This window comes from Pleuronectes platessa, chromosome 1, assembly GCF_947347685.1.
Source record: "Pleuronectes platessa chromosome 1, fPlePla1.1, whole genome shotgun sequence".
Lineage (NCBI taxonomy): Eukaryota > Metazoa > Chordata > Actinopteri > Pleuronectiformes > Pleuronectidae > Pleuronectes > Pleuronectes platessa.
The window spans coordinates 3,659,431-3,683,856 of NC_070626.1; the positions used below are offsets into that span (position 1 = coordinate 3,659,431).

The 24,426-nt window shown below is 38.3% G+C and overlaps 1 protein-coding gene across 2 annotated transcripts in view; it reads right to left on the reverse strand.

The window, feature by feature from the left end:
* arnt2 (aryl-hydrocarbon receptor nuclear translocator 2) overlaps positions 1 to 24,426 on the reverse strand; it is a 53,179-nt gene that overhangs the window by 9,580 nt on the left and 19,173 nt on the right. For both annotated transcript variants that reach the window (XM_053422124.1, XM_053422118.1), the window contains exons 6-13: positions 21,424 to 21,526; positions 17,082 to 17,147; positions 14,942 to 15,027; positions 12,643 to 12,719; positions 9,191 to 9,325; positions 7,877 to 7,951; positions 6,588 to 6,739; positions 61 to 136 (exon numbers count right to left, since the gene is read on the reverse strand). In XM_053422124.1, coding sequence (XP_053278099.1) covers positions 61 to 136; positions 6,588 to 6,739; positions 7,877 to 7,951; positions 9,191 to 9,325; positions 12,643 to 12,719; positions 14,942 to 15,027; positions 17,082 to 17,147; positions 21,424 to 21,526 — 770 coding nt within the window. The remainder of the gene's footprint in view (positions 1 to 60; positions 137 to 6,587; positions 6,740 to 7,876; positions 7,952 to 9,190; positions 9,326 to 12,642; positions 12,720 to 14,941; positions 15,028 to 17,081; positions 17,148 to 21,423; positions 21,527 to 24,426) is intronic.

Genomic DNA, 24,426 nt, shown 5'->3' on the forward strand with positions numbered 1-24,426 from the left:
TCTTTAACTGATATTCATTAGAATTTGGAGGTAAATTGCAGTTCTTAAGTGGATTGTTACCTGGGACAGATCGTAGGCAGTTAGTCCATCTCTCTGGTGAACTTCCAGCTCTGCCTGCTGCTGCTGCTGTAGCTGCCTGCAAAAATAAGTATAAGGAAATGACACTTATTTTCTGGCCGACTGTGACTATGCCAAAGTCCTCCACTGTCCAACAATAAAACAACACCAACCAGGGAAGTTGCTGCAATTTCTGTCACTATCTTCCTTCATAAGTGTTTTTGCAGAATGATGTCACAGTGAAATTAACCTTTTATCTTTTGGATATGGAGTTTTATTTTATCATTTCATTATTTTATCCTGTTAGACATTTGTGTGAAATGTTGTATTCCCTATTTTAAAACATTTTCCACAAAAGATTGTAAAATCCTCGCTCCTACATACTGGTAACCATGGTTAAACATCATCTTGCATTATATATCACTTGTCCAGATGCTGTCTTGTGACTTCTAAAGATCAACATGCTTTAGCCTCAGAATATTCCGTTTGTTTTCAGTCACACGTATCTTATACGTTATCTGGAGACATTCCCAGACCAGATGGGATATGTAATCCCTCCAGCAACTATGGGTCTGTTTTGTACAACTGGGAGGCTCCTGTCCTCCCAGTCGTACAGTTGGACATGGATCAACTCCACAGGGAGGCATGCAGGAGGCATTACCATCTTATCTGGATGTCTGAGCTTTTCTTCCTATCATCTTCACATCAATTGAACTGGGTTTCACTCAATGTTGTCCAACCATGACTTAAGGCAAAGGGGCTTATACCTATTCTGATCAGCGACACTCTAAAGTGCAGCGAAAACCTTGGATTTACAGAGAAGAGCAAGATGTGCTAAAAAAAACAAGATTTATTCTGTAATAAAATGCAATACATGCTGATGAGTGATCTCCAATATCTGGTTAAACAGTGACTGCCCCAAAGGGACGTTATAAGAGGCAGAGTGAACATGCTCATAAAAAGGCAGTGCAACAGTATATCTGAGTGAGACAAACAGTCTTGAACAGTAGGAGAGCAAATTTGCACTTGAGCAGGTACTATTTGAAAGGGAGAGTTTTAAAGGAACAAAATGTGAACGTGAAATGAATAAATAATTGTCTCGAAATAAAGGAGACGCTCTTGATTAAAGATAGGAAAGAAAACTATATCATTGCCATATACAGTGGATGTTCTTGTCTGATTGCCTGTTTTAAACGGGCTCAGACTCCCTGTGGAGAAAACTAATTTCTGCAGATTGTATGATCTCATTATTTCAGCAATTATTGATGTGGGCTAAAAGGCAGATCAACTGGCAGATCCCCATCGCCTCCATGCTCCTGTTGTGCTTTATCATAGAAACCCAGTGCAACGCTTGCATTACTACCAACATTGTACTCATCCAGCTGTCAATCTCATGCTCCATATGTTGGTGCTCCTTAGAATAGAGGCATATACAAACCATGAAAACGCAGTAGATAAAAAGAAAATAAGCACAGATTAGCTTTTTTAAATGCAACAGACTGGAAGGAATGAGATGGATACACTAATGGTGTGATAGTTTGGGATTATGAAGTCTACATGAATCAGTGAATATCTAACTGCTGATTCACAATTTGATATTTATAAATTTATAAAACAGTTTCTTTAGTTGAAAATTAAAACAAAAGAAAGAAAGAAAGAAAGAAAGAAAAAAGAAAGAGATACCTGCATTTACACCTGTTAAATTGCATCACAATGAAGACTTGACCACCTCTAGAGTGGGTTTTGCAGATCGGATTACCATCTCTTCTCAATATGAGCATTTACACCTGTACTATCATCCTACTGCAATCTAATCACCCAACACACATTTCACTAGAGGTGTTTATTGAGGAGATCATGACATGAACAAATGTGCTTTTGTAATTGATAGTAACGTTATACTATTTGACAACACCAGCTGTACCGTCCTTCTCTCTAACTCGCCCACACACTCACCTTACAATATACTGCAATCCAAAAAAACAACTTAACTCACTGAATCGTTGTTATTCCAGAATTAAGACAACACATCTCTTAAAATGTATGTAAGTTTGCTGAGTAAAATAAATAAACAAACTATAGATTAGGGTTGAGGCGAATACTCGGATGAAACGAGTATCCAGTACGGATAATGTAATTTTACGAGTTCAATGTGTCAATATCCGTACTCGTGGTGAATGAAAATCCTCATTGGATAGCTGTGTCCACATCATGCCTTGATAGGCCAGCCACACACAGAGCTCCTCCCCTACACAGAGCCAATAAAAAGTTCACTGCTGCTGAGTCAGCAACGCCACACATTACAATCATGTCTTGTCCCAGCCACTCTGTCCACAGGGATATCTATGATCATATATTCTCACCATCCACTGGCTGAGCCGCGGTGCACAAAGCCCAGCTAGACGCACACGGAGCAAGTGCTCCTCTCTCTCACTCATACACACAAATACACCACATAATTACAATGTGTTTTACTTTGTGTAAAACTAAGAAATAAAGCTCCAGCCAAAAAACTATGACAGGTAGTAAAAAAGCCCTGTATTCAGTAACAAACAAACATCACAATGTGAGTATGTTTATGAAAATATGCATTTTACTTTGTACTTGTTAATACTGCATGTGAAGTTTACTCACTGAAGTTTCTAAAAAACTTGTTCTGAATAGTTCTCTTACTCTTGTGATCAAAAACATTGATCTGAAGCTTAGTTCTAAGGCTGTTCTGTAAATGGTTTTCTAATAAACAATAAATATGGCAACTTCTGATCAACCCAAATCAATGTCAGGCTTAAAACAACTTCCGGTTTAAGGCAGAGTACTGGTTTGGATAATTTAGTTGTTTGAACAGATATCAACAATGGTGTACATGCTCACCCCTACTACATATTACTGATCAGCAGGTTTTTGGCCTTGATAAAACCACGTGTACAAATTTAGGCAAAAATGAATTTGATGGCACAAACTTTTAATTCCTGAGCACAAACCCCTGCCCCACTTTGTACATGTAGAAATGCTGGCTTTAATAAACTATCTATTGCAGTCAGCCAAATACTATTTTTGATTTTGTGTATCAGCAAAAAGAGCTGATTAGTAGTAGAATCCCCAAATTGTATGAAATAAGGCAGATCTTACCTGAAGACCCACAGATTTTTGGTTAGATGCCATTTTTCCATTTCAACACAACACCTAATATAGTAATTCAGCATCATCTGACTTGTAGAAAATATTCAGAAAATATGGTTAAAAAAAAATTGCATTTAGATTGTCTACCTTGAGAGAGCTTAGGTTTATTAATCAAAAAATTCAGTGTTAACTATGATGGCAGAGATGTAGCTCTGTGTGAACATGCTTGTCTTATATTGATTTTCACTTTTTCGCACAGATACAGTACATTGATGTGATCTGACAAAAGGAATTAGGGCCATGCTGCCACAGCAGGATATTACAAGTTCAAGTCACTCACTCTCCACTGCCTCCTCACATTTAGCTTATCCAGCCAAAATAAGCTGTAAATCAGGCTCTGCAGAGATTTACTTTACGGTTTGCCTGAGAAGACCAGATGGAAGGTCTGAACAATTTGGGGGCAATTTAGGACAATGTACAACAACAGCTGATGCGAATAAACAATGCACAACATAATTTGCCAATTATATTCCAATTTCTCTGCCACATTCAGGGATCTACTTTGTTCTTGTGATCACATAAATTTCATAAACAAACAAGGTTCTTTCATATCTTGTAGATAATTTACAATGCACATCATATTAGGCAATAATTAAATAACATTATTCCTTGAACAAATTTATACCGCATCGCTTATATCATCACCAACCTTTCCCTATTTATTACATAAGATTGTCATTGAGTGCTGTATCCACTGAGCTCATTGGATTAAATCAGCCCTTTTCTTTTCACTTTATCGTCTCACTGGCCTGTATCAAACTGCAACACAACTCTGGGCAGCAAAGAATGAATCAGCGATGTGCACATGGTTTGTGAACACTTTCCCAGAAAACGTGTCCCGTGAAGCTACTGCCCCACAGCTGAGCAGTCTGCATATAACCAGAAGACATGAGGATATGAGTGTTGCGCAAACATGCACCACCTGAGCACACACAGATGTTCACTATACACAGAGCTGTTCAAAAGACAGCTCATCTATGTGCATGTTCAACAGCGTAAGGATTTTGCCTAATCTGCTACCGCTAACACATAACATACATCACATAACATGTGCAAACATGCAAAGTATTAATCATGCCATGAGGACCTTGAGAAAGCAATCTGCTTCTCAACTCCGTAGTTTTCCGATAAATTGGATTCTTAATATTTTTCTCAATAGCAACATCATAAATCTAACACATATACTGTTAAAAGTGTGCCTTCCATCGCAGCCTCAGGGGTCTGTTGGCAGATATTCATGGCAGTGATCACACACGCATGCACGCACGCACGCACGCTATTAGCTGTATGTTTACACTGGTAATTGGTTGAGCTCACGGCAGTCCTTCACTGATGATGACAGCCAAGAGCACATATAGGAGGGACAGGACACGAATAGCTGCACATGGTGTCAAACACAGTGGTGCTATTTTCCTGTGAAGCACAAACGTTATTTGCTCCACTGTACTGTTTCAGATCTTAGTGACTGGTCATGCACCCTGGTGCAAGGAGAAGCACATTCTGTGCAGTTCGCAGCCCGCAGGTCAGGTACTCAGTGCACTTTGGTTCCACCATATTTCTGTTATTTTACTAAATGAAAATCACATATACGCACAACCAGGTGACATCTTTATTCACAATCTTCTTGTTCATTTATTTTCTGTTTTTTCAAACAGTTGATATATGATCATGCAGACACATTTTTTCTTCTTGACTGGCAATAATGACTGCTAGACAGGACAAATTAATGATTCCTAGCAGCTTAATAATCCACAACAGTTAGTAGGTAGTCCATACTGATGGTCTTTCCTTCACCTTGTCACCGAGTTTCTTTACAGACGCCTGAAGGCAGCAGCTATCTGTTCCATCTGTCTCTCACAGGAGTAATCTTGTCTCTGTCAGACCAACTTGACATACAGCACATCTGCTGGTTACATCTTATGCAACCAGCAACCAGGCTTCTGCAAAGGAGACATACAACCCCTACCAGTGCGTGCAATAAACTTGCTTTTATAAATTATTTTAAAGTTTCTACTACAAATCAACATGCAACACCACAGATGTAAAACTTTTAATATTGTCTAATACTGGTAATTTTCTAGAACAGCTATAGCAGTTTCTCATCTACAGTTTCAGCATCTTGACTATTTTTCAAGTGCGGTTCTCACTAAAGATTTATATTTACATAAGTTATATTGTCATCATGTTATCATTAGAAATCTTTCACTATTGAATTTTTTTAATAATTTTTTACATGTGTATTTCACAAAGGACAAACAAGAGGCAGTTGAGATTACAGAGAGTGAGACTCTGCACCTTTCACTTCATCATCAACAAAGACTGTGGTTGAATATCATCTGCCCTGAGCGTTCTTGGGACCGACACTGTTTCTCTGAGAGGAATCTTAAAACAAACTGTCTAGAATTACACGTGATATGAACAAATGCTACTACTCACGACAACTGGTGCTGTTCACTTCATGCTATTGCTATCTATTGGTCTTTTAACATCTCTGCTTGGCCCTTGCTTTACTGAGATGCAGCTGCAGGCCTCATGACAACACATGGTTAAAGTGAGGAACACTGACCAAGATAAGTCATTACATTTAATTCAGTTATTAACTTGAAGAGGTAAGAAGTTTCTCAACTTAGTGTAATGCATGGATTTTACAAAATCTAAATACTGTTTCTCGAAGAAAAAATTCATATTAATGACCCAAGAAAAGCCATAAACTAATTTAATCATCAGAGTAAAGTCTTCTAAAATTCACTTAAATCAAAATGATGTTACCTTCTTAAGAGTAATCTTTCCTTATCTCAGCCACTGCTGTCCTTTCATATGGCTTTATCAACAAATATCAGTGTGGTTTATTGAAAATGATATGATAAAATGTAGCTCTGGGTTTGGTCTAACTTCTATCTTTGCAGTTTTCTACACAGTGTGTTTGTGGCGTAGTGATAGTCCTTTTCGGTTGTGCCATTGAAATATTTAGGCACAGCAATCACTTTATCTGTCCTCAGAAGACAGCTGGTTGCTCTTTAGTCCATCATTTCAGCTGTTTACATGGTTACATTTGGTCTCTAAATAGAAGCCTCTGTGCTTTGCTGTCCCATGCTGTCATTAGAAATAGAGATGAAATGTTTTCTTTCTTTAAAGTTGGCATTTCTGTCAACTTTTATTCTCTTTAATCTGGACTGTGGTGAAAAATATTTCCTCATTTCCAAGAAAATCTATGAATACCTTTCTTAACTGAACGGACATGAAACAACTTGAGACAAAAGCGAGAACGCTCTGTTCTTGTGACTGCCACACGACATGCTGTGTGTGTGTGTGCGTGTGTGCGTGTGTGTGTGTGCGTGTGTGCGACCTACTTGACGTTGGTGTTGGTGCAGATGATGTACTCTATCTCATCAGAGTATGGGTTCTGGAAGGTGAAACTGCTTGTTCGGATCAACATCCACTCTCTGTTCTTCATTCGGAAACGATACATCACTGACAGAACTTGTCCCTTCAACTTCACCACCTGCAGAGGAAGGAAATCCCTAGTCATCATTGTTTCTGCTGTGTCTTAATTCTCTGGCTGGGTCCAGATGTGAAAACAGAAGCAGAGGCTGAAACTACTGTCACAACATAGTTTTATGTATTTTTCATCAAAAGCTTCCATTCGGGTCATCTGGGAGTTGAGACTTTAACCAGGAGAGTGAAACATTCACTTCGACATATAAACCTGCAGCTATCCAGCTCTAATCAACCAGAAACTCATCCCACCCCACGAGATTAGGCATGACTGTATAATTGAAAATGTCGAACATTTTCTTTGTATTTATCTACATGTTACAGTATCCACATTTTCTTTTTTAATCAGACCTGCTTCAAGTACAGTACGTAAATGAAACAAACATAGTTATCTCTTTGAGTATAGATGGGTACTACTAAGTATTGATTAGTGTTGGTGTTCATTGGTAAAGGACAAAATGAGGTCAGCAGGAGTGGGGGGGAGGGAGGGCAAGGCAACCTGTGTGTCAATCCTAATTCCAATTAGCAGTGGTGATAATGTTGCAGCGGCAGCGGAGAGCCTACAGTGAATCAGTGGGCCATCTCAAGACTATAGGTTTCAGATCAGATTTTTTATGGATCTTAATGAGGAGCACCCAGCAACATGATGGCAAAGAAAGAAAAGAGTACCAGTTGTTTACGTCGGCCCAATCTGACTGTAGAGACTCAGTGAACTCTTACTGAGTGTGGATTTTGTGAAAGAAAAACTTGTGGAATATATTTGAGTGTTTGCGTGTGCGTGAGCTGGATGAGAGCCAGAGGTTTTCCCAGTTCATGCAGAAGGAACATTCCAGGTGGTGTTGACATTTTGCTCGATCAAGCTGCTGAGAGTGACAGAGTTTGTGTTTAACTGTATGGATCCATCGCTATCCATCACCAGTGTCTACTCATCGTAGATCAAGAACATGCTTCAAACTTTGTTGTTAAAGGGATCTGCACGCTTTACTCGTCTAAAGCATACCTTTCCTCAGTCTCTCTGTAACTTGGTTTTGAAAAGTGCCATTAAAAGTAAACTTACAGGTTATTTTTACAGCAAATAAATGAGCATAGCTTTGTCAACTTTTTTCTTCTCCCATTTCTCAGATTTGGACAGTCCATGTCTTACCTGTTGGAAACTTTCTCTCAGGTGACTCTGATCCTCAGGATGACAGAACTCCAGAATATCTTTTCCCAACAGGTCCTACAGGACAGAATAACACATATAATAATAATCAAATAAATACTCAAACCGAATTACATAGTGCATTGTCCCTACATTTGTCCCATGCTTGTTTTCTTTAATACAACAGATTGACAGGTTGTTACATTTGGTAAATTCAGAGAAAATAACTATTGAATCAAGACACCACCGGAACCACAAACTAATCTTTCTGAAAGAGGAAGCTGGAATGTTTTGACACTAGATGTCACTTGTAATTAATTAAACAAAAAATACTGAGTTCCAAATCTAATGTTTTTTTTTTTGTCAGATTCTGAAATAAAATTAATCATTCATCAAGCTGTTAAATGAGGTGGGAAAGTGATTAAGAGGCGACTGCAAAACGTTATTTCAAAGGTGAAAGCATATTGCAGATGTTATGATGTTGGTGAGACAGTAAATGAAATGCCAGATATTCCATCTTATAAATAAGACTAAAGAAAAGGATCTTCTCTTTTTGTTGATAATAACGAAACTAGGACTGGATTTGATGAAGATTTTTCTTTCTTTCTTTCTTGTTGAGTAATGGGGGACGTTGTGAGCAGCCACAGGACTGTGTTTACCATAAATGACCAGTGAGGGCTGTCGCCTTCTTCCCACTGTCAACACAGTTATTCATGTGCTTGGCTGATAATTGAAAATTACAGGAGAAAGAAGAACTGGGCAATAAACCTATATCAATAATTACAGCAATACATTTTCATCAATAGAAATTTAATAAGAATCCCATGATTATTGATAGCACATTTTTGCTCTAGCTCGAATTTATAAAATATTTTTCTGTTTATCAAGTGTTTGTAATACTCTGCTAATAAATAATAATTTGAATTTCTTTATATCAATTTTGGCCATATCACCCCGCCCAAAGATGAAGTGTGAGCTGAAGTGTGTGGCTAAAATGATCAAGACAACAAACATGGATAATGCATTGGGTTTGCATCAGCAGCAAATACAAACAGGAGCAGATCAGAAATCATAGGAGCTTCTTAACATCATTATGAAAAATCCTGAGTATAACGTGTGACAAACACTAATATATGCGTGTTTAAAAAGAGAACCTGGTTTGTTGAAGTAAATTTTGAACGAAAACCTCATAAAAGATCAATGTTGGTAGTTCACTTTGCATATTAATAAGCTGCTAGGACAAAGTGAATTTTCCTTGCATGATACTTAAGGGGTGGAAACCCCTCCATCTCCATTATAAATGTGTTCTTTGTTCACCTGAGGCTGATAACCAATGACGTTGATACAGCGCGGGTCAACGAAAGTGATGACGCCATCTGAGTTGTGACGAGACAGGAACTCTGTGGGCACCGACAGGCCATTCATATCCATTGAGACTGGAGAACTGGTCACCTGAGGGAGGCACAAACATATTTAAGATGAAACATTTTATTATAGAGAAAATTGAATACCATACCTCAGTGTTTGACACAAAAAAAACACTCAGTCCATGACTCTGAAAAAATAGCCTGAAACTGTTCCCTGGGTTTATTTGTAACAGCTCAATAAAACTTACTGTGGCCGGTAACAAAAGATGAATGTGTATCAATAGTGAAAAACACAACATCTGTGGTCAATAATTCTTCTTAATAGTTTTTTTCTTTTCTTTCAAAGATGGTGAGGAACAAATGAATAATTCAAAAGAAACTGAGGAAAATGTATTTACACGATAAATACATTTGAAAACAAATTGGATAAATTAGGTAATCAAAACATCATGAATTCACAGAGGGAGTCAATTATAGCCAATAAAAATCAAGTAAAAAAACAATAGTCCAACTGAAATCTGTATAGTCAAAAACACGGGTGGGCTTGAATTCATTTCAGTAACTAATTCGAACAAAAGTGACCTGTTTCGATGGCAAATATATATAAATATATGCTGACAGAAAACTCAGACAACACCTTCAGCAAATCCACTTCTACATTTAACTCATGCTCAAACTGAGGCTACATCCACCTGTGAGCCCAGCTACCTCCCTCCTGAACCTCTGTGGCTATGATGGGAGCAGCCAGATGAGAAGTGTCTGATGCTGGAGGAGCTGTTTTACAAATGTCCATGTAAATATCATGTGTACCTGATTTACCATGTCTACCCGTCCAAAATTTCTAAATAACTTACTGTGTTTTCACATCTTAAACCAGCAGCGTGTGAGCACAACCCAGAAAAACAACTGCAGGAAACATGAGCATGTTTCACCTCCAGGCCACCAATGAAGCCTCCAATATGTTTGTGGCCATTTGCTTTTGAACTCCTAAAAATATGCTCTCAACACTCTACAGTTAGCGGTAGGACATTGAGTCGTTTGTCAACAAGGTACAGAACGCTCTTCATCAGATAAGGGAGACAAGTTAACAAAAATGATCGAAATACACCAGGTATGTGTCAAATGTGGAATTAAGCATTGGTGATCCACAGGCCCTCCTTCACTACTACACTGGAAGACAGACACTTTTGAACTTGGAAAAGCAACAGCCATCAAAAAGCACAAATCAATTCAATTTGAAATCTCATTTTTGTTACAAGAAAATGGACAACATGTCTTCAGATTAGGTGGAAAATAATATCACCATAGCATCATAGGACAAAACTATTGAAGGGTAAGACTATAATAAGACACTATTGTGTGTCTGTGTGTATTTTGTCATTTTGTTTTGCTTGGTAGATAAGATTGTAGGTGTTTTGTTGATGGTTGTATATATTGAGAAACCTCATGAAAATGTAAAGCTTTATCACATGTCTTTACTTCAACATATAGTTACCAGTCATCAGTGATCTTTAAAGCTCAGTGTGTACAATTTAGTGACATCTAGTGGTGAAGTTGCATGTGGCAGCTGAATACCCCTCACCCTCCCCTATCAAACATTACAGAGAACATGTGGTAACCTTCAGTTGTCATAAAAACTTTATGTTTAGTTTGTCCAGTTTGTCCAGTTTGAGCAACTGTAAAAAACATGGCGTCCTCCTTAGAGAGGACACGCTCCCGATGTAAATAAAAAGTCTTTAAATATAAAGAGCTCTTTCTTGGGTAAGGAAAACAACAATTTGTACAGTTTATATGAAACACTAGTGAAAACCTCACTAGGATTATTTTATATTAAATTTCTGCCAATAGATACCTTTCACGTAACTCTTACACACTGGACCTTTAAAGGCTGCTTGTTGGCTGATCTTGTTGTTGATTACCTAATGTATCACAAAATAACATTACTTCTCTCTTTTTATCAGTTTGATCATCTCTCACAGCAAATACTGTGTAAAGATTGCTCTAAGAGCACTGCCTTATCATGTCAAGATAAAAAAAAAGCATGTTTGTTCATGAAGAACACAACCTGAACATGATTGGATCCTTCAGACCCAAGTGATGGCGGTCTGGCTCCCATTCTAATAAGATCTTAGCTAGGTGTGAATGCCATGCACAGTCTCGACACATTCTTAAGAACAAAGTTCACCCATCATTTAGGAAGGTCACATAACTCTTCCTGCTCCCGTAAACTGACTGTCAACAAGGTACAATCGAGCTCCTCATCAGTGGAGGGAAAGTAAGAAGGCAGCACAGCAGCATCACTTCAGACCCTCTCGAGGGAATGCTACAACTTAAAAAACAAGGGTCGATTGACTGAGAAGGGAAACCAAGCTACTTCGTTGGCTCTGACTGTCTCTTTAAACAATAAAGCCTCTTTTGTTTTTTCTCATCAAACAGTTCCTGGAACCAGAGAAAATAACTCTGAGTCAAGAAAACATGGAACTAAACGTTTGTTTTGCACATTCCATCGCATCGATGACGAACCATGAAGATTAGACTAATTAGACCATTGACGGATTCAAAACACAATGACGGCATTGAAATGCATCTACACAAATAGAAAGTTTTGCAATCCAGTGTTGCATGACTCTGATGTTTTGAGTGGAATGAATAAAAAGTGACACGTGGGTTTAACAGAGACTGAAAACTCCAGATAGTCTGTTCTGCAGTCAAGAATCTGCTGAGGGTTAGATGGTTATTTATTTTCTGCTTTAGCATGGAACCAAAGTGAAATAATCAGCAAATAAAGTGACATTTCTCTATACTTGTTTTGTCCTTGCAGCTTATTCTCCCGCCAGCTGTCTCCATCACTTCTCTCTCTCCCCCCATTTCTCTTTCACTCATACTCACAGCTCCTTCATGCAGACAGTCTCTCTTTTTTTCAAACTAGTCTTTCAACATGACTAAACATGTCCAACTCTTATCCTAACACTGATATCAATGACATGTGTTTCCTCATTTTTGTAAATGCATCTGTACACAAGTTCACCAGGTTCAGGTCTGTTTGTGACGGTGAGACTTGCTAAACTCAACCAAGAACGTTTGAAGTGGAACTAATTTTATTCCCTGTTTCCCACTCTTTCTATAAATTTCTGCCTTTTTTATACAGTTGACAATAACGACATGATTGGGGATGAGGAAAGGGAGAGATGGGAAGTGACAAGCAACAAAGGCACCGAAGTCACAGGATGTTCGTGTGTTTGTGATGGTAATAAGAACAAGGAGGAAATATGAGACAATATGTTAAACCCATCTGCTCCTCTGCATAGATCAAACGTACTTCCAAACACACACACATTCACAAAGAAACACAGACAAGAAAAGTTTTATCTGGATTAGGTCAACAAAAACAACTTCACACACCTGCAGTCTTCCAATGGCCACTAGGCAGTACTTCCCGGTCTGACCTGCCTCTGTATCTTCTTCTGGTATAGTCATACCTGAGGAAAAGATATAGGCAGAGAAAGAAAGAGAAATGTTGAAGAGAACCATTAAACAAACATTCCTCACAAAGCATGAACACTTATTTTTCCATTTGCTACTTGAACTTTTCAGCAGTGAGCGGTAATCTAGTGGCCGACACAGCCACTACCCCTTACAATGATTAATAAATCGTATTTTAAACATCAAGCCTCCACACTCTAAGAATGTTTTCTGCCCAAACACCAGACTTCTGCAACATGTTTTAGAAAATTCCAACTCACAATCTTTCTCTCATCTTAAAGAGAGCTGCTTTTACTTTACTAAAAGCTTTGGCGTGGATTCACATAGTTACATGCGTGTCCTTTCTATTCAGGCCCAAGAACATAAAGACAATCATATATATATATATATATATCTCGGTGAAGAGCCAGAAAGGAGTGTTTTTATTACACCACCATATCACCCCATTAACAACACCCACCACCTCAAAAGGTGCATGTGGATCCATGGAAACCCCTAAGGAACCACTTCATTTCCTGAGTTTCACTTTAGCGTCTTCATTTCATGTGATAAACTAAATATTCTGCCATAAATTTTTTTCCTCGATTCTCACAATCCTAAAAAGACCTTTGAAAACCCAGATTCTAAACCTTGTCTGGATCTCAAAGATACAAAGAAAACATCCCCAGTCCATCAAATGGCCACAGGGAGGAGTATATTAAGAGTTATAAAACGTCTGTAATATGTATTTTTATTTTGCAGAAATTCCTGACCAGTCATCTACCGCAGTTTACCCGACAGCAGAGAGAGATGAGACTTTGTCATGCAAAAGCATGACCCTATCCTCACTTGTTGACACATTCCTCTCCTCTAACACAGTTTTCAGTCTGCAGACATTTTACTGCTGCTCAATGTGCAAGGCATCTGTGCCACATCTCTATTGTCGATCTGGGTCTTATAAGTGTTATGTGCGTGTGTCTCGCATGATGACTCTCTGCCAGCAGCATTTTGTCCAAAACATTCCAGAGGAGTATTTTTAGTGCAAGGAAGCAAAGCATGTGCCAGTGATTTCAAAACACATTCGGTGTGTTTAGATGCGTTTTACTTGAAGTTGTTCAGCTTTAACGCCCACCTACACACCTGGTCTGAGAATGCACATACTAATGTCTGCAAATGCTGCACTCTCTGTGTTTGTGTATACTGCGAGTTCATCTGAGGCCTTATACTGAAACTGTTACAGCTATTAAGATTACTGAAAGTTAATAGGAATAACTACCTACTTCTAAAATACTTCTATTCTTCTAAAACAAATTCATCCAAATTTAATAACATTTTAGATGATTTTTTTCTGGTCAATAACTCCTAAGTTATGACCAATTAGCAGTCCCAGAAAGAGAGAGCTAGAGTGATGTGACTACAAGGTCTGACTGGGTGTGGATGTTGATTTTGGCAACTAAAAGAAAATGGTCAACATATGTCGCAACACATGTGTAAAAGGTGTAGTGGAAACATGGGTATAAATATCTATAAATATTTGAAAGCAGTTCACAGATACACTTAATAGTTTCAACTTGAAACAGGGTTCAGTAACTTAAACTACAGTGTATTTGGGAGTTCATGTCAATGAAGGAATGGATTCGTTTTTTCAAATATTTGCAGCTCTGTGGCAAAAAGGAATAAGATACACATAATAGTTTGTAGTGGAATCGATTCAGTTCTGACCTCTTTATGTAACTTGTTGACAATCAGAAAATAAAACTAAGAATATCACCAAACCTGTCCTTTAAATGCAAGTCTTGAATTCAATATGTTGAATGGTAAAATTTGTTCAGGGTCTGCAAGAAATGTAATTAGACTGTGAAGCGCTAGAGAAAATACACATTGGTCCAAGGCTTTAGTTGGCTGATGGCCCATTATCTGGGTTATTGTCTGCAGGTCAGTAGAACGAATGGATGCAGGTGAGCTTTAAGGATTTTTTTAATGCAAAGTAACAGATGTGTATTTTAGCTGACCATAGCGGCTGTCCAATACGTTCTTTTTAAAGTCCATTCCAAACACCTCACACCCAGTGGATAGGATACCAGAGCTGCACAAGCTGTTGAAGAATTGTGGTTGACTCCAGGTCGGGATCCAGAGCCCACAGCTGCTTTAGGTGAGACCAGGACACGGTCACTCTGATATAAAGTATGGGTTAAGCAAGGATAGAGACGAGTGCATGGAGCTGTGGATGTGTACAAACCTGCAGGGGGCCAGGCTTTGATGTAGCCAGTGCAATGCACCACAGAGTACTGAGCTTCTCCTTCTTTAGACGGTCCAAGGCCATTCCTGTCCATTAAACACAGACACACAGAAACGCACACAGACACGAGAGCATGTTTAATATTCAGACACAGCTGCGAAAGACCTTAACAAACAATACTCTACTTCTTAGACATTTAGACAATGTCAACATTGAGCAGATTGATTAATTTTGTAAAAACATATTTTACTTTGTCCTGACTAAAGGAGGGTTCTTCTCCCCTTAAAGTGGAACTTTTCCTAAACAAACTCCAAACTGTGTAAATCTGACAATACTGTTTAGATGTGTATGGGGTAAACATAGGTTTTCCGTACAATGACCCAAGCCAGTCAGGACATTTAAGTGTTCTTTACCTCTAACGATCACTGTGAAAGTTAATTTTAAAGTACACAACAGAGCTGTTGTAAGTAAACCTGAATTTATCTTCAAATTACATTTTTAAATTATGATTTCATCAGAATAACTGCTAGCTTAAGGACCAGTCTCGGATTTTGTGACATCTAGTGGTGAAGATGCATATTGCAACCAATTGAATATACCCCTCACCTCACCCCTCCCGTTCTAGGAATGTTGGAAAACCTTTGTTGGACCTAAGGTAACATAAAAATGTTACTTTCTTGAGTATGTGTTTTGATTATCCCACTCGGCGCTATTGTAAAGACATGGCAGTGCAAGATGGTGTCCTCTGTGGGGAAGTAAAACATCTCCACATTGTTACGTGCCTAAACGCTGTCTTGGCTCATTAACATGCACCATTGAGACACTCTAACTTGGACTCTCCAGCTCCCAGCTGACAGGCGTTAATGTCTAGTGACGGGGTGATGATGACCTCTTTGTTTTCAGCCTCCAGCTCATTTGTTACAAGTTTGGCAAATCTTTATCATGAAAAGTCCATTTGCTTTGGCTCCTTGCAGCGTTTGCTCACATTGTTCAAGACCTGCATTAAAACTAAATGACTGATACAGAGAAAACATCTAATTCTGATTGTTATTGGAAACGATTCACTGAGGGAGCACCTTCAGTTGGAATTCTAAACTGATGCTTGGACTGTGTCATGACTTAATGACAGAAGTTTGTAGTAAATGTGCCAGATCAGGAGCTGCAGCAGAGGATGGTGGTGTTGAGTAGACAAAAGTCTGATGTTTTTCGAGTGTCTTTACTCTTCTTTGTATTTTTCTCTGTATATTCAAATAACCTGTTATATTTGTTAACACCCACTCTATGTATCTCCCATAATGGCTTCATTTAAATATGACAGGACTATTATGGAAAGAGCTGTAACGCATGCATCATATTTGACATCTGGTATTTGAGAGGAAGCTTTGCCACTAAATAACAATATCAACTGATGAATTTGTTTCGGCTGTTTTATACAGTCAAAAAGCAGCAACAGAGCATTTAAATTGTGACTCATATTTAATTCATATTTCCTCTCACATGCTTTATGGAAAACATTTTGCAGTATATTCCTTGGGTAATGAAAGCAGTTGGCCTGCAAGAAAGTAAAAAGAAAATTGAAAGCCTGATGGTCTGATGATTATTGGGGTTTAGCAAAGTCGGTTTATTTTTCCTTTCCTCTTTCTAAGTTGATCTGCCATGAGAAGAATCATCCTCACAAATCCAAAGTGGCTTAATGAGTTTTGTGGTTTATTACATTGATTTATTTGTCTTGGCCCATACCAGTATTATAATTTAATCTCCAAAGGTGGATTTAACCTTTCACTGCTGAAACCTTTACATAAATGTGACAACAGTTTCAACTTGAGCTCTGTTTGACATGTTACAGGTTCATTTTCAAAACCTTCTATTTATGCACATAATGCTGCATTTATATGCAAAAATATGAGTCTAGCAAATAGAAAAATGCAATATTATGATAGAAATGGTTTCTCCTCTTTAGATATAAATCATTAACCATTACCAGTTGTATGTTTAGCGATATTAGAGAATAAATATCAGGGGGATTAAGCCTAAGGTGGTGAATGGGAGAAACAGGATGAGGAAGAAAGAGATTATAGTGGATCACAACTAATCGTTGCACCACTAATCACAACCATGATTAAAGAAGCACTTCCTGTACCTGTATCTCTTCCTCATGTTCGACAGACGGTTTAGGGAGATGTGATCCAGAGGAGCACTGCCGCACCTGCACACAAACACAAAAAGCATACATCATGTACTGACACTATTGTCCCAGCAAAAAAAGCTAATCACCAAATTTATGTTGTGGGGAGGTCCACTTAAATGCACCTTATATACATTGTACAAAATGTTTCATTTTCATTTTTTAAATAATTAGTTTATTTAATGATTTATTTACTGGTTTAAAAAGGGACATGTCAGATTATAGTTACATCTCGTTACCAACTGTAGTCCTGAAAACATTTTATCATTAAAAAAGTGAAATGCTCAAAATGATCCCAATGATTAGTGATCTGATTAGAAGAAAATATAATAAAGGTTAAATCTGAAATATATTTATTATATATTTTGGGTGGTAGGAACATTGTCCTTTATGGTTTCAACTGTATGATGTCCTTGAGCAAAGCTGCATTTTCCAAGATGTCAGAAAAAGGTTGGTAAGTTTGATAATCAATAGCTGGATTAGTTTAACACAATGTGGTCTGAATAAATTTCAAGGAGGAAAGAGGTAATTTAAAGAAGAGCACAGAGACACACATCTGCCTCTTTGTCTGCTCCTAAATACACATCCAGAAAACTCACCAGCTGTCACACAGATGAATATAGAGACCAACTGTATACATCTGATCACAACAACACATAAACACTAATGAACTTGCTGTGAAATTATTTTAAAATTAGGGTTTGACTGAGAGGTCTTCCACACAGCTTGCCTGATACATAAGTGAGTGAGAACTCTTAGCAAATGTCCAGCTATAGCAGGAGGTGTTTGTTTTTCCATGAGAACAGAAGCTTGCTGTAAGTGTAAAGAACCCCAAATCAAAGGTTACAGATTAAAGGCGGTTTTTGCCTCCAATTGAGTTTCCTTCAGCGGGTGTTTTTCTGTGGAAAAGGTCCGTCTGGTGGCTACACATTGCATAAGCCTGCCTGGATCTAATCATGGCTCCCCTGAAACATTAGTCTGCTGATCCTGCTGTGTTTATGTGCGTGTCACAGAAGTGAGTGCATTTCACTTCTTGCTTGAAGTCTCTTTCAGACTGTCCCAGCAGCATGTTGTTTGAATTATTCAGGGCTTGGAATAGCAACAGAACAGAGGAACATGCCAGTCCAACAAAATCTTAACAACACTGCATAGTGTGGCTTTTCATCCGAGTCTTAGGCCTTTGTTACTGATCCAGACAAAGCAAGGTTGCAGCAGCCTCTGATGACTCTACGCTCTCTGGCACCAACACAAACACAGCGTGTCAGAAAGAAATTGGAAATGGTAGGTTGTTTTGTTAAACCAAACACAAGATCTTGCAAGCCTACTGAAATAGTCAAAGCTGCTTTGATGTAGATGGTAACCAATGAGAAACGAGGGCTGTGGGGCAAACAGTGATATTTTGTCATAGATCACAAACAACGATATTTAGTTAGAAACTGGTTTTGTAAAGGGTCTGACGCTTTGGTACAACAGATGTCAATGATTATTAGAATACTAATGGCAAGCCTGTTTAGTCTAATTAATGAGTGTAGGGAGACATTGTTCTTCTAACCAAAAACTTCTGAGGAGCACAAATATGTCGTTGTGTCAGAACAGAAAGGCATTTGGCCTGAGGTTCATGTGGTGTGAAATGGGTTAAGGGGCCATGAGCATCTAAATTTAAACAGCAGGTATGAATCATATATCACACGTTAGATGCATAGTGACTGCACAGCTGTCCAGGTTCAAAGCCGTTGTTGCAGAACAACAATTGTCATAACCACATCTGAAATCTATAAATTTCAGTACTTGTCATCAATCTTTACAACAAAAACGCTCAGAAACCAAACCTTGCTCCTTCCTTCACCCGTCTGCTACCAACACAACAGATTCTTATTCTGCAGGAAACATTGTACTATGGAAAGCCCTCATTTCTTTGTGAGGACTTGCTGATAACTTATCACTTCAAGATTATGCCACTTTAAAAACTGTGTCAGATGCCAGCAACTAAGTTAAACTCTCATGGTACAAAGTGATGACATTTCAGCTGTGGTGACAGGTGACAGACATCCCTGGTATGAAGTATCATTAGAGAGACTGGAGCAAAGGTCATGAGATCGTTCTCTATTATACATAAGGAAGTTCTCGCGTCGCCCAGTTTAGTAATTTGATGATTGCCATAGTGACATCTATTAATCTCACCTGAGCAGCAGGTCTTCACTTTGACCCTCCTGCAGGAAATCAACCTACTTATGTTATCTGCTGGCTCAGTCAAAGGACAGTTATACAGCACTTGTATTAGGAGACATCTGAAATGTACTGTTGCTTTTTCAGTTGATATCATTCACTATATCTGCTAAAAAAGAGATGGGCTTTGTTGTTAGAATATTTTAGTCTAATAACTGAAAGTTATTAGACTAAAATGGACCATAATTCAGGTTAATTCCTCAGAAAAGCGTCCACTGAATATCTTGACAGGCCGAAAGAAAAATATGTCTGTTGCCTGGTTGAAGTGCTCTCAGCAAGCTACTCTCTGTGCTTAGCTCAAAGTCACAGGTAGTCGACTAATAGGACCTGTTTCAAGTGCAAATAGCTACGTCTTAGGCACACATGCTGTATGGGTCTCTAATCTCTATAGATGCACATGCTGTTGTGGCTCGTGTATGAGCAGCAGCAAGATCACAAAGAGCCAAAGGGCTGATTAAAGATGAATACACACGAGATAGGATGGCGATTGATGAATTTACTCTTAGCCAGTCACATCACTGGTCTTGCAGCTACGAAACACCTGTGTCTATCCCAGGGAAGCATAACAGCAGCTCTGAATGTTGCGTCTCCAACTAGAGGCTCTAGATTTGTTAATATACGTGTCCTGCTGCATGCTGCAGGTATTTACTGAATTGAAGGATAAGGTTTTTATACGCTACGCAGCAGTTGTAGACAACACACACTTTCACATACACCAATTTAAATGCAGTCCTACTCAAACTGTTTCTGCTAGTTGGATAGAGATTAATTACATTTCTTTACAGTTAAAGCATTATTTCTTTTGATAGTCCAAATCACTGCAAAGAGAATCCGAACCAGAAACAATTATCATTCAAAGACACCTGTCAGATAGAGCAAATACAGTCCTATTTTAAACAAATCAGCTCAGTTTCATTCAAACACTAGAGGTATGAACATTTCTCTGTATGAACAGAGACAACCAGACCCTCACGCCCACTCTAACAGCAGAAGATCTTCCTGCAGATTACGTTTTAACGCAGTGTTTTATCTTCATTGTTGCAGAAGAAGCGACGTCCCGTTTATCCAGGAACATAAAAGCTATTAATAATTATATGTAGGACCTGTAGCATTCATGTGTCTAATGACAAATATAAATGTGTGATTTAGTATCTACACCTGGTATTTCAGTGTTTCGGATATACATTTAAATAAATATAATTATTTGATCAGATGTTCCTATCATAAAATATTCCTGATAATATTGTAATATTGATTTTGATCCCACTGCTCAACCCTGCTTTTCACCTCTTTGAATATCTTCCATCTAGTTTCCTCCTCTGCCTGTGACTCACCGCGCATAAGTCTGTCTACTATGATTAATAGCCTGAGCAGCCCAATCAATCACATATGAAGCAGTGTTGTAAGAGCTTCTGTAGGGCTAATTAGAAACAGCTCAGCAGGACCACTCACTGTTCCGGAGTTGGCAGTAGCTGAGAGAAACAAAACTGCCATTGCCGTCTTTGTGAATGTCTAATGGCTGTCACTTTGAAAGCAATATATTCCTGATTGCCTGTCCGATTATATGAACCCCTGCTGTTTGACATTGTGTACCATTTTTGCTCGCTCGCATGGCAATTGAGTCCCATGTACAGTTACAAAGCAGAGGTGACCTTTTACGAGAGGCTCCATTCGTTCTCAACAAGCTTCATTTTATCTCCTAATTCATTTTACGGACTCATTATGATCGTAATAGATTACGATCATAATGACTCATAATTAACTCTCCTGAAAAATGACATCTCTAGAGCATACTCATCATTTCTGTAAGCTTTTCAGAGAAACATGGATTTTAATACTTGCAAACAGAAATTAGATTAGATCAGTTCAATAAAAAGTCGGCCTGAAATTAAAACTAGTTTAACACTGTTACAATTAAATGTGTAACAGTACTAATTCCAGACCTGAAAATGGCAGGATGTCTTGTGGAAAAGGCACATTTTAAATCTAAGCGACATCTTGAAGACAGCAAGTCATCTTGCAGATATGAAAACACACATAATCATAGTCATACTCTCACGCAGACACACACCTCATGCGGCAGATGAAGGAGCGTCGGGATCCCATGCACATCCTCATGGAGGATTGCTGTCCCTCCTTCTTCACTGTTCCTGTCTTCAGGTCCAGAATCCGTCCTGTTAACACACAAACAGCAGCTCAAATTAGAGTAGTTGCATTGCAAGTACACAGTTAACATCACCATATAGAGCAGTGAAGATTCACCTACAACAAAAAGTCTCTTACGTCTTATAACCTAGATACTTGTTTACATTGCGAGTGGACAAAGTTGTGCTTTATGTGCTCAGCTGTAATCAGGTAAAAAAGAATGAAATGATGAGAAAATACTATCTGGTCCATTGAGAGACAAAATTGAAGCTGTGCAGCGTAACCAGAGGTCAAGTTTACTAAATATTTTACATCACTGACAGATATTTTTTTAAATGACGGAAACATTGGAAGACCATCCATCATTTTGACAGATTAGAACATTGAGGACAACAGCCACAATCTGTGTGACCGCTGTGGGTTACAGAGAGGAGCAGAAGAGCACAGGAGAAAATTGGTTTGCATGGTGTTGACATGAATAGTGACCGCACTGTTGATCTCTTTTCATTGTTTATTTCGATAGTTTTTTCATTTTTTATTAATCTGAAATTATATTGTGATCCAGTTGTTTTCGAAATTTCCAACCTATCAAATAGACTGTGCCTCAATGTATATATCAAAATCAAATAGACAGGTGATAACAGATTGTGAATAACAATAACATAATAGGAATGACAACCTCATCCGTCAGAAGTAAGTAGAGCATTTCTTCTGATCTTATGTCAGAGCTGGACAGGTTGTCTGATCGTCACTGTGTGAAACTGCCAATGACAATGATATGATGAGGCAACTTTTAACTCAACTCGCTTTATTCTAAATAAGGTTTCATTTGTGAAATTGGTGCTCTGGATCTCCTCAGATTCAGCAGGAAGAATAAAGTCAAATTGTCTTTCAGCTCCCAAAATTAAGGTCCCAGAGATGTCTGACCTCCATTATCCCCAGGATTGGTTGAAGCATACACAGGATATTGATTTGGACAAGTTGGCATAAAAATCACCTAAGTACAACTTTTCCTGTGGTTCTGTAAAGTGACGTGCTGCAAGTGATGCTGTCGCTAAACTGTCAAAATCCCCTCAGGGTTCATGCAAGGACAAAGTATCTGAAAGGCCATATTATATTTTTGTTACGTCTTGCAACCCAAAAGGCTTCCTGACTCCTTGTTTGGGAACCACTGGTCCACACAATTCAGTGCATTTTTAACTATTATTCAAAACATAAATAAAAATGTATATAAAACACTGGTAATAGTCTCAAGATCACTTTTCAGCATATCCAGCATATCCTTTTGCTGGTGAACAAGGTCATCACTCTTCAATATTTCTATCAGGAAAGCGTTCACAAAGTCACAGTCTTGTGACCATATCCATAGAGGATGTCAGTTATTTACTAGCAGTTGTGAACTTGCTGAGGACAACAGCAGGTTCTTGTCACTGCAAAGCACAGCCAAATTCAAACCGTCACACATGGAAAACCCCATTCCCAAAATCCTAATTAATTTTTTCAGTTTACTTGTGCAGCAGACCCGCTGTTCACTGTACACACATACTTAAAATATAATTTAAATTTCCAGGTAGCATAAACTCAGGGTGAGGTGCTCCTTCGCATATCAGAATTATTCTACAAGCCTATTGGGCACCATTTATTCGACATCAACATCAGACTGCCATTTGTGGGATCTAAGTGCAGTCATTTCCTCTACCAATTCTATTTACTGGCATTGACGCAGAGATGAAAAGAGAAATTCTGGTGAAGGTCCAAACTGACAGCTGATCTCTAGAGCTGCCAGAGGAGGGAGTAGAAACCTAATGTCTCAGCAACACAGTTCAGACATTTCAATGTCTTGATAAAGATTACATTTTAGGAATCATCACTACTTAAGAATAGAGGGGCTGACAGTGAAGCCTAAATATTAATAGAAAATAATTCTTTATCAATTCCTAACCATGATTTATTGTGAAGTCTGTCAAACTCAAAATCTGCTTCAGATTATCCAGGGGAACAGAAGACCCCTGAGGGATTTTGTGTTCCTCGATCACATGGAAAAAAGGGTTTGTGTAGGATTGTGTAGACCCCACAGCTTGGTTGTTACTACCATCTCCAGTCCTTTAGCGATGGAGAAGGAATTCAGAGTATCTCGCAAATATGCAGTGGACTGGAACTTCCCACTCAAACAAACAGTGAAGAGGACGCAGATAGGAGTAGGAAGAATGACGACCACGGAAAACACATAACAGACCAGATTAACTCATCAACACAGGAAACAAACACAACGAGCAAACCCACTCTATGCTTGATCAATTTAACAGTCATGGTTTTAACTACTCAGTCTCTACAATATACAAAGCAGTTATTGTATATTGTCTCCAAAGTTCAACAATTTGTGGAAAACTACTAACTAAAACTTTTCTGAACAATGTTGCAATTGCATTTAAATTTCATGGTCTTTTTTAAATGGTCTTCTTATGATTAAAAAAGTTGTATTGAAGATTATCAAATGATTTATACATAAATGGAAGAAACATAATCGGAGCATTTTGAGGAGGTACACTTAAAAAAATATTCTCAAGAAAAAAATTCTAGTTTACAGAGCATATTTGAGGCATTAGTCCATATACTGGACATTTATTACACAGTCACAAAACTAAAGCTTTACACATGTGATTATTAATAACCCATGATAATATAAAATCATCAGTGCGTGAAGACAATAATATTATTATTATAGTCAGTCAAGTCGAGCGGTGTTATTTGCGAAACACGACCATTCATATATCGTTAGGTTAAAATGATTAAAATGATTAAAATGGCGCCGTACTAACGGGTGCCTGTCGTAGCAGCTCCTGGTACTACTGTCGTTTTTTTGTGTTTTTATAACGTTTGCGATTTGTTTTTTATATTTATTTTTGCACTGCTCTGTGCATCTTCGTCC